The sequence below is a fragment of the Mus pahari genome, chromosome 12 (assembly GCF_900095145.1).
Source record: "Mus pahari chromosome 12, PAHARI_EIJ_v1.1, whole genome shotgun sequence".
Classification (NCBI taxonomy): Eukaryota; Metazoa; Chordata; class Mammalia; order Rodentia; family Muridae; genus Mus; species Mus pahari.
In genome coordinates this window covers 79,956,323-79,972,994 of record NC_034601.1, presented here as the reverse complement: position 1 = coordinate 79,972,994, position 16,672 = coordinate 79,956,323, and the positions used below count along the sequence as shown (strand labels likewise).

General features: G+C 37.4%; 2 protein-coding genes across 3 annotated transcripts; one reads left to right on the top strand and one right to left on the bottom strand.

Moving 5' to 3' along the window:
* Positions 1-2,368: 2,368 nt before the first annotated feature.
* Positions 2,369-2,998, bottom strand: LOC110330077 (keratin-associated protein 13-1-like). 2 transcript variants are annotated; one of them, XM_021210022.1, is made up of 2 exons: positions 2,806-2,998; positions 2,369-2,700 (listed from the first exon to the last, which is right to left on the bottom strand). In XM_021210022.1, the coding sequence occupies exons 1-2, from the start codon at positions 2,996-2,998 to the stop codon at positions 2,369-2,371; spliced, it is 525 nt and encodes a 174-aa protein (XP_021065681.1). The 2 variants fall into 2 exon arrangements, with proteins under 2 accessions (XP_021065681.1, XP_021065680.1); XM_021210021.1 differs by having other exon boundaries at positions 2,369-2,998.
* A 3,270-nt stretch (positions 2,999-6,268) lies between these two features.
* LOC110330127 (keratin-associated protein 13-1-like) lies at positions 6,269-6,841 on the top strand. Its single transcript, XM_021210087.1, has one exon. It carries the CDS (start codon positions 6,269-6,271, stop codon positions 6,839-6,841), a length of 573 nt encoding a protein of 190 aa, XP_021065746.1.
* The last annotated feature ends 9,831 nt before the right edge of the window (positions 6,842-16,672 follow it).

Here is a 16,672-nt window from a genome sequence, read left to right as displayed (position 1 = left end):
AAACATTTTCCTTTGTAAAGGATACCTTCAGTTGAGTGAAGGGGCAGCCTACTAATTGGGATAGAATCATTGCCAGCTATCCATCTAGTATTCGATTAAGATTTAGACAATACGAATAACTTAAAAAGCTAAACATCAATAAAATAACCAACTAAAACCAAACTGTGGAAATAAGAGTACTCAACACAGTAGGAGAGGGGGAGAAGATGGAAAAGAAATGCTAAGGTGTTTGAAAAAGCCAAAAAGGATCACATGTATAAAATTTACCTAAAATTTTATATATTTTATACACACACACACACACACACATATATATATATATATATATATATATATTTGCATGTACATAATGTGTGTGTATCTCTGTGTGTATGCATGTATGTGACATATATGTTTATATGGATTATGTAGATATAGATGATATAGATATAGATAGATAGATAGATAGATAGATAGATAGATAGATAGATAGATAGATAGATATACCACAAAGGCGCAGTACTAGGCATGAAAAATAAGAAACCCCTTTTTGAGATGTTGTTCAAAAGAGTTCAAGAAACTCTCAAATAAATATTAATTTTTGTCTTTGTCCTTGGTGCCTTTTCAGGATAGACTGTGGAACCAAGACTTAGGCAATATTAGTTGGATTTTATTTGAAAGCCTACTCTGTGATTCCTGGCTTTCAGATTATGTGTTATGTAAGTCGCTAAGGGAAGGAGAATTGAATAGTCACAACTATTAACTGGACACCTATAAACTACAATGACTAGAGAGGCACTTAAAGTTCCAGGCTATCCAATAGCTTCTTCTGTCATCTTCAGCCACCAGACACTCAGGTAAATCACATGCATACATGCAGGCAAACATTCATACATAGACATAATTCACCGAATTATATACCTTATTCTTGAAGGTAGAATTTTTAATTGAAACTTAACTACTTTTATTTTATGGATTAGAAGAATATGTATTTTTCAAAAACCCTCTGGGGGTCCCTGAAATATTGCATTCCAGTTTTTCCTTATAAAAACACTAAAATACACACTTTTCAAAAAACGGATTAGTTGTTTTTCAAATCTTTTCAACCTTTAATTCTCATAATGCCTTAATGCCTTCTTTCTCAGATTGCACCCAGGTGTGTAGCGTCAACTTGTCTTTGAGACCTAGAGTGACAAAGAATACAGACCTAAATTTTACTAGAGACATGGCTTTTCTGTTGAATGAAGTTGTCTCTAGGAGAAACATCATGTTGCTGCAGCTCCTTATGAGCACAACGCACTGGATTCTCCATACACATGTTCAGAGATGAGATGCAGTAATAATGCCCCAAACTGGAGAAGCAGGGGTAGCAACATTAACACAGTACCGCTCACGGTCCTGAGAGCTGCTTAAAACTCAGGTTGTTTCTTGTCTGAAAATCTACATTCAAATTCTAGAGATAGATGTCTGCTTGTGTGCAAACTTCACCATATGAACTATATAATATCATATATTCTTGGTACTTGCATTTCCAGTTCTCATGTTAATAATGACTTTAATTTGCTGGGTATGGAGGAATTTCTGTCCTCCAGTCTCAAACCATTCTCTTTGTAGTTTGAACCCTGTTTGCAGATGTCAATGAACGCCTTCCAAGAGCTGACTACTCCCACTAACTCACCCCCATGTACAAAACAATGTTCACTTATCCAGTCAAATAATCCTGCTGATTACTATTAAAGACTTACAAATATTTAACTGAAAATGCTATAAGCAAAATGGTAAGAAAATGAATAAATTGAGGTGTCAGATTGCACAAATCAAATTTATTGGATTAAAATCTTCATTTTCAAGAAATACTTGGATTAAATTCAAATATATCTTTGAGAATACATGCAGTAAGACATATTTTTTGAGTTAGCTTTAATCCGAGAATATACCAGAAGCTGAGGATGGAGGAAGTAGTTGATGGACAGCTGAAAAGACAATGGTAAGGAATAAGAACAAGAACAATAGCCAAAGGACACAGAGACTATATAACTTTGATATTGAAAGATTACAAAGATGAAACAGGTGTATCCAAATATGCCAGGTCCGGTGCTTGACATGTGAGGTAGAAATGGAACAAAGCCAAGTGTGCCGGGTAGAAGAACCTGGACCAAAACTCAGGAACAGGAAGCCATAAACTCATAATGCAAAGCTCTAAAGCCACTGGGTCTGTAGCCCCCTGAGTAACATCTTCTAGAGAATATCAGGTTACCCACTAATCTCACAATCTGCCAGAATTTGGAGAAGAAAGAAGCTGTTAATGGAAGGATGATAAGATGTCAGTAGGGGTTAAGCAGGAAAACAATAGCTTCAGAGCATAGACTGACATAGGAGAGATAAAGACTTAACAGTTGATCCCATAGATGCCTGCTCCACAGATTGGTCTGTAGCATGGTTGGCAGGAACTAGAAGCCATGTAGGTTGGGTAGTAGAATCTGGACCCATAACTCATGGAAGGGAAGCCATAGACTCCACAATCCAGGGATCTAAAGCCACTGTTTCCATAGCCCACTGGGTAGCAGCTTCTAGAACCATAGTCCAGGGAACTGCAGCTTCTGGACCCAAAGCCCAGAGAGCCAGCATATGTCCCCTGGCAGGGACTGCAGGGTGTGGAGCTCCTGGGGTAGTAGCAGGGCTTCTGGCAAGGGCTGGTCACCACACAGGACCTCTGGCAGCGGATGGGTTCAATGCAGGTCTCCTGGCAGCGGATGGGCCCAATGCAGGTCTCCTGACAGCCAGTGCGCAGAGAGGAGCTCAGCTGACAGGTGCTAGGAGAGCAGCTTATGGGCTCAATGCAGGTCTTCTGGCAGCCACTGCGCAGAGAGGAGTCCAGCTGGCAGGTGCTGGGAGAGCAGCTGGTAGTGGTGTAGACCAAGTTGCTGGGGTAGGAAGAACCACTGCAGGGACTTGAGGAGGGCAGGCAGCTCCTAAGGGAGCGGGAGGAGAAGTTTCCAGAGCAGCAGTTGTAGGCCATGTTGAAGAGGGGATGTGAGCTCTATTGGCTGTAAGTGAGAAGATTCTGAATTTGAATGTCACCTTGTGGAGCGCTGGGTTTATATACTCTCAGAAGCAGGTGTGGTACCCAACAGGGCCGTCCTGACATGTTGGTGTGCTTCCTCGTTTACAAATGTGAAACTCAGTAATCTCTGTAATTGCATTGCATTTGCATAGTTTTCTGCACATCATGTTTATGGGTGTTGTCGTTTTATTAAAGTAAATGATGATGAGTTATTCCTGTGCCAGAGATGCCATGACTGTTTTACAGTGATGCCTATTCTATCACGTCCCGAAAAAAGAAATCCTTCCTTTTCCTATTTTCCTCATGACATAAATTTTATGTGTTTTGTCATAGGATGTTATGAGGAAACTACTTTTCTTCTCCATGTGTGGCATGACAGTAATTTGCTGACCTTCTTGTTAATGAATTGGGATTATTACTTTGTGTTTGCTATGGAACCTACTGAAGATGGACCTTACTTGTCACCATCCTTCTCATTTTCCAGTATTCTGTATGGATTGTATAACATTACCTATGTGGCTTAACACTAAGGCCATGGAAACAATATAAGCCAAGAAAAGTCAAATGAGGTTGAACCCGGGAAGATAGAGACGGCAGTTGACGTTTTTGTGATCACAAGTGACGGAACCCCGAGGCTGCATTACAGCCATGTGATTCTATCAGTCTCTCTCTTACCTCTTTGTCCTGAGTCCTTTCAAATGGGGGAGATTGCAGATAAGAAAATGGTGTGCAAAAGATGAATACAAACAAATTATGCCATACTGTTTAAAATACCAGATAATTCATATAGATTTTTTTCTTGGCTGTGTCAAGCAGAGTTGATGAATAATTTTTTAAGTTGCATATGTACTTTATATATATATTTTTTTACATATTGAGAGAGACAGAGTGAGAGAAAGGGAGAGAACATGAAGTCAAATGAATAAGAAGGATTAAGAAGGATCTAAAAATGATTGGGAACAAGAAAAATGATCAAAATATGTTACATCAAAAACATTAATAATAAATTTGTGATTTAATTAATCAAAACAAACAAGTAAAAAGTCAGAGTTTCAATTAGGACTTTTTATCTAACTTACATCCAAATAATGTCTTCTGAGACAAAGTTTGACCCTCTCCTCATATAACCATGTATACTTTATAAGAATATAATTGAAATGCAGATGATTTTACATTTATCACTTAGTCCTAGCAAATGAATGTGTTGGTATATCTGTTTTGGGCATAGCAATACAATTGTTTTAAATAACTTTTACCTATACTAATAGTAAAGTCTTTTATTTTCCATCCTTAGTTAAAGAAGAAATGAAACAACAACCTAAAGAACACAACACCAATTGGCGGAAAAAAATATCACCGAGGGTAAGGTAAAATCCATTTCATATTAGACGTAGCAAGTTTTTCAAACTCTGACAATTTGATTTCATAACCTGGTCCTAATAATGCTCTCCAAAGCTTTATGACTATTGTCACAGTGATAATAAAGGCCAGATATCTTGATAACACATTGAGAATGGTATGAGGAAGTTTATTTATGAGAGTAATACATATACTACTTGATATCATCCAGCCAAATGGAACGATTCCAACAATTAACATGGAAAAGAGTAAATGTGGAAAACGTGTGTAACGCAAGTGTTCTTGGGAAAAACCTGTGTAACGCAAGTGTTCTTGGGAGCCATGGATTCCCATAGCTTGTCAATCACCATTTCCACCACTTGCTAGTCTATCATTATCAATAAGTCTTGATTTCATTGGCTTTTAACATATAATTCAAATATTTATATGGTAGAACTATAGGTTATTTTTTAATTGTTGGTGTAGAAAGCATTGTGTTGCCATTAATGATCATGATTTCAAATAAATAATAGTATATTCCTCAAATTGATAGATCAATACATCCTTTCATCTGCTAATATTAAGCAATTCTTTTTAAAAAACAGTCTTTCATATTACTTTTATTCTTGAGGTAGGTGGTTATGTAAGAACATTAAAGATTAGCTTAGTAGATATTAATTAGATGTGGCCTGCACAGAGATGCCAAAATAAAGCTCTGAGCTTCTATAAATAAGCAAACAATTGAAATGATATTCTTTCTCAACCCTGTTTCACATGTTGAAGACAAAATTTGTATCTCAATTCTCATATCTATCAAAAACCATTTTAATTTTCAAAGCTGTATAAGATTAGATTTGTTGAGACTTTTGAATTTGTTTTTCTTCTCCAGACTCTTTCCTAAGAGCTCAGCAAAACCAAAAGTTCCCAAGACCCACAGAGCCTCCATGTATTTCCTTAGGTACCATAATCTGTATCCTCTATTATAATTTATCATCAGCATCTCCTAGAAATTATTTACTTTACCTAAACTTAGTCACTCCCTGGGATCAGTTCTTGCAAACCAATCTATGGAACCTACAGGAGAGAGGGCAATAGTCAACCCAGCCTCTTTGTCTCTGAAGAGTTAAAACTGACTTGTCAATGCTGGTACAAAACAGATGAGAATCCAGTGTCACCTCAGGCTATGCCAGACACTTAGGGTATGAAATGGTCTCCTTCTATCATTTCTTGGACTCCATTCATAGAGGCCTAAATGCCCTGTGCTGGTGACTCTGCTTCACTACTCTCCTTGCAGCCTCTACAGCTTTAATCTCTGTGTTTTCCCTTGCCTTTTAGGTCCAATTTCATTCAACGTATTTTGTTCTTCCCTAGCTAGTGCAGGTGAAGTACATGGGAAATACACTACCAATCCACAAAGAATAATAATGAACAATGAGAAATGCTGCCAACAAGTAATGTTTCAAAGGGAACATAAAGTGGTGCTTGCAATTCGTTAACTAAAAGAAGAGCGATTTCTTCACATCTCCTCCTATGAAAGAAAAGTGTATTCCTCAGAACATTTGGACAAGCACATAAAAATCAGACCATATGGAAAAACAGAGATTTTTCCTGGACACCGTGAATAATTATCAGTGTAAAACAGTCATAGTATCCATGACTGGCTCATTGTCATAGCTATAAGAAAATTGCAACACCCATAAATACACTATTCAGGAAACTATTCACGGACAACTGCACATTTGTAAACCAGGAAGCACACAGACACATCAAGGGTGATGCTATTGGGTACCACACCTGCTACTGAGAGTATATAAACACAGGTCTCCACTGGGTGACATTCAAAGTCACAATCTCCCTGTTAACATCCAGCTCTCATCTCCTCTCAACATGGCCTACAGCTGCTGCTCTGGAAACTTCTCCTCCCGCTCCCTTAGGAGCTGCCTGCCCTCCTCAGGATCCTGCCGTAGCTCTTCCTACCCCAGCAACCTGGTCTACACCACTACCAGCTGCTCTCCCAGCACCTGCCAGCTGAGCTCCTCTCTGAACACTGGCTGCCAGGAGACCTGCATTGAGCCCATCCGCTGCCAGGAGACCTGCATTGAGCCCATCCGCTGTCAGGAGACTTCCATTGAGCCCATCCGCTGCCAGAGGTCATGTGTGGTGCCCAGCCCTTGCCAGAAGCCCTGCTACTATCCCAGGAGCTCCACACCCTGCAGTCCCTGCCAGGGGACATATGCTGGCTCTCTGGGCTTTGGGTCCAGAAGCTGCAGTTCCCTGGGCTATGGTTCTAGAAGCTGCTACCCAGTGGGCTATGGAAACAGTGGCTTTAGATCCCTGGATTGTGGAGTCTACGGCTTCCCTTCCATGAGTTATGGGTCCAGATTCTACTACCCAGTGTATGTGGCTTCTACAGGATTTCAACCTTCTTGTTATAGATCAATCTGTGGTATTGGCTTCTAGAACTTAAAGTTAACTCTCTGTAATCTTACAATATCAAAATCAAATTCTCTATGTTCCCTAGACATGTTTACTATTCATTGTCTATAATTTTCCTTTTCTCTTTCCACTAACAATTTTTTCCTCTTCTACTTCTGTTAAAATCTTAATGAGTAATTACTAGTATACCTCAAATATTATGCTATTGAAATATATATCATCTGTTTAGTGTCTATTCAAACCTATTTGAAAACTGAAAATTTAATCCAATAAATGTGTGCAATCTGAAGCCTCAATGCCTTGTTGATGGTATTATTATGTTGTTTTTATGTTTGCATTTATGGGTTGGGGGACTCAACTAAATATGAATACCTTTATCCAACTAGATATTCAGAGCAAATAATTTAGTTTTGTCATGTTCATATTTTTTGATTAGTGAATATATGGAAATATGCAATTTGAATTGCAAATAAGGATCACAAAACTTAGAATTGCCAAAGATTGAAGGATATTAATAATTTTTCCTCCAGATTACTGTAGTATATAAAATTTATAAGGTTATGCATATTTTCTGAGAAAACAATTTAAGTCTAGTATGCAAATATGAGTTTTCAACCAAATTTATATTGAATTCAACCAATCAACTTTGAAGGACTCTCAAGATATAAACTTGTTTTCTTGAAAGTGCTGCATCTCTAGGTCGGGCATGATGGCACACACCTTTAATCCCAGCACTCAGGAGGCAGAGGCAGGCAGATTTCTGAGTTTGAGGCCAGCCTGGTCTACAAAGTGAGTCCCAGGACAGCCAGGGCTACACAGAGAAACCCTGTCTCGAAAAACAAAAATCAAAAAACAAAATACAAAAACAAAAAAATAAAGAAGGAGAAGAAGAAGAAGAAGAAGAAGAAGAAGAAGAAGAAGAAGAAGAAGAAGAAGAAGAAGAAGAAGAAAGAAAGAAAGTACTGCATCTCTAACACCCAGAGTTTAGAGTTTAGTTTCCTTCCCATTTTCTCAAAACATATGAAGGGAGTATGACAATTATCTTAGTTGGTAATAACTGGATCCAGGAATTGGGGCTACTTCCTGATGCTTTTCCAATTCAGCTTCTTCCAACCTAGGAAAACATGCTAGTTTTTTTTTTTTTCACTTGTCTCACTCTGATTGTTAATGTCAAAGATCCAGGTATAGTTTGAAAAGAAAAACCAGGAAAAGAAAACTGATTTAAAGCAATAGTGTATGGTCCATTAGTACATCAAGTTGGTCCAGAAGGGAGTCATGGTCTCATAGGAAAGATCAGAGCTGACAAGGGATAGATCACCTAGACTTCAATTTCAGGACTGCATAAGTCATGGAACAAAGGAAGGAGTCAGAGATAAGCCTGGGTATAAATTCTATAACATAGCATGGAAGCTATGGACTGAAAATAGTATTAAGGTACCCAGACTTCAAGAGTTCCACAGCAGGAGTGGAGAGAGGTGAGAACTAGGGATAAGATCATGTTGCCTCAACATGATCCACTCAGGATCTAGAAGTGAGAGTGGTTGCCTGTGTATCTCACCCACCCAAGTCATTACTGAGTTGGGATTAATTTTTATTTGTAAATATGGTCATATTTATTTAGTGAAATTAGGTACATCAGTGTGTGTGTGTGTGTGTGTGTGTGTTAGAATTATAATGTCCTTCTGATGAAGTTCCTTTAAAGAATGTGGTGACCTTGAAGTCTTCTAAAAAGTTTTGGTTTAAAGTTGATATTGTCAGATATGAGGTTACCTACAACTGCTTAGTTTCTAGGTCCATATCTTTGGGATACTGGTTTCCATCCTTTTATCCTAAGATATTGTCTATTGATAATGGCACCATGCATTCCCTAGAGACAGATAAATGATGGGTTTTGATTTTTAACCAAATTGGTTAGTTAGTAAATTTCTATTTGAAAACTTGAGATCATTGAATTATACCCCAAAGTTTTGTATTATTACCACATTGTTCCTTTTAGAGGGTCTCTTTATACTAGTAATTTACTGATTAGCTATTGTTTTTTAATTGCCCATGTCCCTTTGAGTTTGTTCATGTTTCTTCTCAGTTCAAATAATTCTTTCTAGTATGCTCTGTAGAACAGCAGACTTAGTGATCATAAATTGCATTATTCTGTTTCTCTTGTAGGCAATTTATACTTTTCTTTTAACTTAATAGATAGTTTTTCTGGGTATAATATTATGGGTTAGCAGTTCTATTCTCTTAGGGCTATAAATTGAATTATAATTCATGACTCTACAGGCTTTTATCCAATAATCATGCATTATTCTAATGAGCCTACATTTGTTTCTTACATATTTCAATACAGTTTCAATATTCTATGTTTTTAGTATCTTGCCTATAGATCATGATGTTTCTCTGAAAATCCTGTAATGTGATACTCTATAGGCCTCTTGTACCTGTATAGACATCTCTATAGAGTTTTAAGGGGTTTCTGTTAGTAGTCTCCTAGAATTGAATTGAACACAATTCAATTGAACACAATTTGAAAGTATTTCCCCCCATCTTGTTCCAAAGTTTTTCCATGCTACATCTACATTCCTTTAAAAATTTTATCATTAAAGATTACTGGGTATTCCAATTCTTACTGCTTTTCCCTAGGCCTGAATAGTATATTATCCATGTACTCTATTCTTTTAGTGAGACTTTCCCCTGAGGTTTTAATGGAGCTTATTGAGATTTTTAAATTTCCAACTTCATTTCAGCTTAGGCTTTCTTTATCAATTCCATTTCTTTATGAATTTTGATTTTATATTTTGAATTGAATTACTCATTTCACTCAGCTATTTGCTTTTGTTCCCTTGGAGTGTATCTCTGTCTTGTTCAGTTGTTTGAACATATGTGAAATCACTACTATAAGTTCTTTTTCTGGAATATTCTCTGTGCCCTTTTCACTATAAATGTGGTAATATTATGTTGATTTTGATTCTGCACTGGGACTTGAGCGTCTAGAACATTTTGTTGAATATATTTCTTTTTAAAAAAGAATTTAGAGCTGGGCAGTGGTGGCACACGCCTTTAATCCTAGCACTTGGGAGGCAGAGGCAGGTGGATTTCTGAGTTCAAGGCCAGCCTGGTCTACAAAGTGAGTTCCAGGACAGCCAGGCCTACACAGAGAAAACAAACAAACAAACAAACAAAACCCTAAACTTAAATGTAGTACATTGAAAGATAATTAAAATAAGAAAAAATATGTAGTGAGAAGTATAGGAAGCACTGAAACCAATACACAATGAGATTGTTCTCTGATAAAATGAACAAGATGGAAAAAAATCATTAAATTCTCTATAAAATAAGCAAGATGAGAGACAGAAATAAATATAACTTACAAAGAAAAAGAGCCATTACAACAAATACCAATGAGATCTGGAAACAAACTGAGGTCAAAAATACAGAACACTCTGCTTTACTTCACTGCATTGGAAAGACTAAAAGAAGTTGAAGAATTTATAGGTTAATATAACATATCAAATTAAAGCAAGAAGAAATAAAAGATTTGCCAATGTCTGTAACCAGCAATGTCACCGAAGCCTTGATAAAAAGCCCTCAAACAAAAAAGGGACACATCTAAATAATTTCATTGCGGAATTCAATCAGAAATTCAAAGAATTATTAACACTAATATTACTCAAATGTTTGATGAAATGGAAAAGGACTGAACATTATAAAATCCTTTTTATGAACCTAGCTTTACACTGGCAACAAAATCAGAAAAAAACTCACAACAATAAGTAGATAAAATTACAGATCAAATTGCCTGATGAAAATACTCTCAATAAAATGCTGAAAAGGCAAATTCAATATTAAATCAAAGAGACTATGACCAAGTTGGGTTCATTCCAAAAACGCAGGGCTGATTCAACAGACCTAAGTGAATAAGCATTATCCATCACATAATTAGACACAAATTAGAAATTATATATTTGCATTAATAGATGAAGAAGTCACCTTTGGAATAATTCACATTTCATTTATCATAAAAATTGTAAAGAAATTAGGGTAAGGGGAGTATATTTTGACATAATAAAGCCTAGGTATGAAAATCCTGTCACCAGCATGGCTGATGGGGAGATAGAAAGCATTCGCATGGAGGCCAGAAAAGATCAATGTGTCGCTTTCTTCGTTCCCATTCAATATAGTCTTTAACGTCTTTGAGTGAAGAGAAAATAAAAATAAATATAAGGATACAAATAGGAGAACAAGATGTTAATCTCTGCCTGTATTCAGATAATATGATTCTACAATAAGAGGCCCTAAAGATTCTATTAAAAATACCCTTTAGAGCTGATACTTTCAGAAAAGTGGCTAAATAAAAATTAACACACAAAAATCAATAGCCTTATTGATTACAAAACACACTAAAAATATCAAGGAATCAATCTCATTCACAGCCACAGGAACATACTTAATATTCAACATAAACAAGGAAATGAATGAATTGTCTACAATGAAAATTTTAATACAATAGACATGTAAATTAAAAAAGAATCTAAAAGATGAAAAAAGCTCTATATTCATGGATCAGAAGAGATCAACTATCTTGTGAAAATGGCCATCCTACCAAAGATAATGTACACATTCAATGAAATATTAGTGGAACTTCTAGCTAGGCCCATTCTTTATAGACATAGACAAATCAATGTAAAAATATATGCAAGGATGCAACTGAGATAAGCCAAAACAATTTTGAACAGCAACAAAAATATATGAACATACTTGATGCCAAATTATACCATCAAGCTATACTATTATATATGAAAAATAGCACTGATGTCAGAAAGGTGCAATAATCAATTATAAAACAATATTTAGGTATTAATGCAAGACAGCTACCTAAGGTTTTCAGTGGGGATGACCTGAGCCGAAATGCCCAACAGTGGGGAGATGGAACCTGAAGAGACCGCATCCAGCAGGTAGACAGGACTCCAGTGGAGGGAGGAGACCACTCAACCATCTTCAAAATTTCTAACCTAGAATTGTTCCTGTCTAAAGGATATGCAAGGACAAACATGGAGCAGAGACTGAAGGAAAGGCCATTCAGTGACTGCCACACCCACTCCAGTAAAGACTGTGTGGAAGGCCCAAAAGCTTGGACACAGTCCTGTGGCAAAATGTTTCATGGAAACTTAGTCTCCTGGAGCCTTGGCATCCTGTAGCAAAAATGCTCCAAACTTGTCTTTCCTTGTGTTAGTCAGTGAATGGATCTGTGTGCTTCCTTTCAGTGTTGTTTATATTATAGGTGCCTCCAAGTAATGATTTTACAAATACTTAAATCAGGTTGAACTTCACTTCCTGGTCTTCACTTTCACCAGTGTCCTACGCAGTCCTTGAGCTGACCCTGAGCTTGGAATTTTGTAAGAATGTTACTCATTCAGACGAAATGCCCCAGTGTTGACAGTAATCAGGCATCTCACAGTTTTCATGATAGGAGCTAGCAACCTCAGGGCTAGTTCAAAATAGTAAACTTAGAATTCTCATTACAGTCAGGTATGGCAGACTACATTACATATTAGAAGGAATTTGGTGAGTTCTTCTGACAAATGGAGATTCCCTACAGACACTTAAAAAAGCAGCCAAGTTACTCCCATATGCAAGAATTTACATTGGCCTAAGAAGAAGGAGGGTTGTGTTTTAAGGAGGAACTACAGTATTGCATTATTCATGGAAAGGTTGGCAAGAGCAAAACCCCCTGGTGCAAGCTTTCACAAGGCTCAGAGGACTAGCATAAATGGTGACAAAGGTGTGAAATCCTCACCTGGCTCCTGTCAGTGGCTGACTTTAGATAGGGCTGATCTTATCTCAGTTGTAAACATTGCCTGGTTCCTGTCAGTCTTTATGTATGCATTTTTTGTTTTGTGTTGGATAACTTCAATGTACCTTGGCTGATGTGTCACATAACTTCTTTGTTTTCTTCTGTAATATAAATGTGATGCTTGCTTTGAGAAATTACATTCAGATATCGCACTCTCTCTGGTGTCCACCCTACCATCTCCTTGTCCACCTAAATACTGAAATCCTGGTTCCCCGTGGGTTGAGGGAACGACTGAGTCCAGTCCACAGCAAGTGACCAGCCCAACTTGGTGTCCATCCTGTACCCAGGCACTAAACCCTACCACTATTACTGTTGCTATGTTGTGCTTGCAGCTAGGAGCCTAACATGGCTGTCCTCTGAGGGGCTTTACCAGCAGCTGACTGAGACAGATGCAGATACTTACAGTCAATCTTTGGACTGAGGTCAGGGACCCCTATAGAAGAGTTAGGGAAAAGATTGAAGGAGCTGAAGGGGATGGAAACACCATAGGAAGAACAACAGTATCAACTAATCCAGACTGCCTTTGTCTGACCTCAGTTGGAAAGCATGTGCCTAATCCTGTAGAGACTTGAGGCCCCAAGGAAGGGGGATACCCAAGGGTGGGAGGCCATCCTCTCAGTGGCAAAGGGGAGAGGGAATGGGATGAAGAACTGTGGGAGGGGGGCAAAGTCCGGAAAATAAATAAATAAGTAATTTTTAATTTTTAAAAATGTATTTACATTTCAAATGTTATCCCCCTTCCCAGTTTCCCCTTCATAAGCCCCCTATCCCCTCCTCCCTCCCCGATCCACCCACCCACTCCAGTCTCAGTGCCTTAGCATTCCCCTATTCTGGGTCATCAAGCGTCCACAGGACCAAGGGACTCCCCTCCCAGAGATAAGGCCTTCCTCTACTACATAACCAGTTGGAGCCATGGGTATCCCCTGTATACTCTTTGGTTGGTGGTTTAGTCCCTGGGAACTTTGTGGGGTCTGGTTGGTTGATATTGTTGTTCTTCCTATGAGGTTGCGAAACCCTTCAGCTCCTTTAGTCCTTGCCCTAACTTCTCCATTGGGGTCCCCACACTCAGTCCAATGTTTGGTTGTGTACATCCATATCTATATTGATCCAGTTCTAGCAAAACCTTTCAGGGGACAGCTATTCCGGGCTCCTGTCAGTCAGTATCAGCAACACTGTCTGGGTTTGGTGTTGTCAGATGGGATGGATTTAAAAAAAATAAAAGGAACAAAATCATACAAGGGAGCATGGCAGCATCTTCAACAAGCAGTGCTTGGAATCCTGGATTTCAACATGTAGAGAAATTAAAATAGACTCCTGTATCTCACCCTGCACAAAATCCAACTCTGAATGGGTCAAGAGATTCAATGCAAGGCCCTTTACTGTGAAACTGCCAGAGGATAAAGTAGAAAGCGTGTTTTAATTTACATGCACAAGTCTGAATTTTCAGAATAAACACCCATTATACTGGAAATCTGTTCAACCATCAACACATGGAACCTCATTACATTCAAAAGTTATGTACAGCAAAGAACATCATCAATTGAGTGAAGAGGTAGCTTAACAAATGGGGGAGCATATTTGGCAGCTATAAATCTGGCAGAAAATTAATGTCTAGAACATATTAGGAACTTTAAAAAGAAACCCTAAACATCAAGAAAACAGTCAACCAATTCAAAATCGACTATAGAAAACAATAATTCTCCAAAGTAGAAATGGACATGTCTAGTTAACCCTAAAAAATGTTCAATATACTTAACAATCATGGAAATAGAGCTTAAAATAACTTTAATATTACACTATTCATTGGTAAGATCAAAAATACAAATGTCAATGAATGTATCCCCATGGATGTGTTGAAGTGAAACCATTGTACACTGGTACTGCTAACAGCTAATGCTAGTGCAACCCTTCTGGGGATTGGTATGGAGAATAGAAGAACCACAATGCTGAGCTATACCCTTCATGAGCAATCCGAGGTACAATTCAAGATATAATATCCTACAGTAGAGTTGCTTCCATATCCGTTTCTGTATTTAGCGTAGAGTACATATGGAAGCTGGGATACTAGAATAGGGCCACTCAGAATGAGTACCTAAAGTTGGCATAGATAATATAGGAAGAGCAAGGGCATACTGGAGGTAGAAGTTTCAAAATTAGAGCAGTGTGGGAGATGGGTAGCTATGACTTCAGAATGCTTAACCAAGTTGAAAGGTATAAGAGAAATCTGTGCAAAAAACCTAGGATGTTTAAACCAGAGAAAACATTTCCATTTGAGGGGATAGTCTAAGACATTTGTATTCCTGTGTGTTATTCAGAATAGGAAACAGAGAATAGTTGTTATGGGATGGTCGGGGAGCACCCTCATAGAGGCAGGGGGAGGAAGGAGAGGATGGGAGGGGCTTATGGAGAGGAAACTGGGAAGGGGAATAACATCTGAAATGTAAATAAATAAAATAACAGACAAAAAGATGGTCATATACATTAGCAGAAGCAAGGATATGTTGACATAAGACTCAGATAAACATTTTATTTGTTTTTCAATTGTTCTCATTCATGTCAATAAAATACCTTTTACTTACATTCATAGAGAAAAAAAAGAACAGAGACAAAAAAAAATCACAAACTACCAAACAATGAAACACACCAAGTATGAAATCCCATGCCATTAGCAAAAGAAAGATACCACTGAGCACAAAATGCAGTCACAAAATGCAGTCAGCTTCATGTCAGGGTTGCCCAGTGTTTGAAATACAGATTTAATTCTAGCAATTTGATTTCACAATCTGATCCGAAGAATCCTAGTAAAGCTCTCCAAAGCTTTACTAGTGTTGTCACAGTGACAATAAAAGCCACAAGTCCTGATGATGTCATGGTAAATAAAATAAAGTGTGACTCCTGTGATCAAGTCCACTTACCCTCATGGTAGCCATGCTAGGGTAGGTGTGGTTATTTCCAATTAAGTTGAAATATTCCAGCAAAATGTGTAGATAGATAGATAGATAGATAGATAGATAGATAGATAGATAGATAGTTAGATAGACAGACAGACAGACATATATAGTATGGATACTACTGACAGTCACAGTTTTCTCAAAGCAGTAAATTATTGACTTCACTTCTATCTATGGCAGCATATCCGAGCCTCTTTTTATTTAACTTATAGTTATACTTGTTTTATAAAGCATAACATTTTTCTAGAAGCTTCCTTTTGTTGATGAACTGCACATCCCATGACAAATTTTCAGTCTTTTTCTCACATCCTATCTTCTTTCTGAATCTTGTGACATTACTGTACTCCAGGCCTTAACATGACCTCATCGTTGGTTCACTCCCCTTCAGCATAGCTAACTAGAACTAACTAAATAACTGACTAGCTAAAACTAGGATATTATTTACAGTATTGAAAATATGTCACAGAAGTTTGGCAAATTAATTATCCTTGTTAATTTGTTTCTGTATTATTGGAAAGAACAATTGATATTAGTCATATAGATTTATAAACTGAATTATAAAATATTAATAAAAATAATTTAAATAAATAACATTTTTCAGAATAATTAAGGTTTCTAGTACTTTCTAAAATATAACCAAATAATATTCTATCAATTTATCATACGTCAAAATGGTTAAAAGTATTCGTGAAGCAAAATAGCTTACCGCCTTTTAAGCTTTATCCCTAAATCTGATTTTTAAAATATTTTCTGCCATAGATTTTGACCATGTTCTTTCCCCTGTCTCAAACCCTCCAAGATCTTACTCACTTTTGTCCCAACCCAACTTCACATTCATTCTCAGTATCTCTCTCAAAATCAAAACATAATAAATAGAAGTTAAAACAAACAAAGCCAATAAAGCTAATGAGAGAGGTGTAATAAATGAAATCAGTTTGTGTGAAGTGATTTCCAGAAGGGCAGAAGCACCAGGGACTTCTGACCCCAGGAACTAACTCTCTCTCTCTCTCTCTCTCTCTCTCTCTCTCTCTCTCTCTCTCTCTCTCTCTCTCCTCT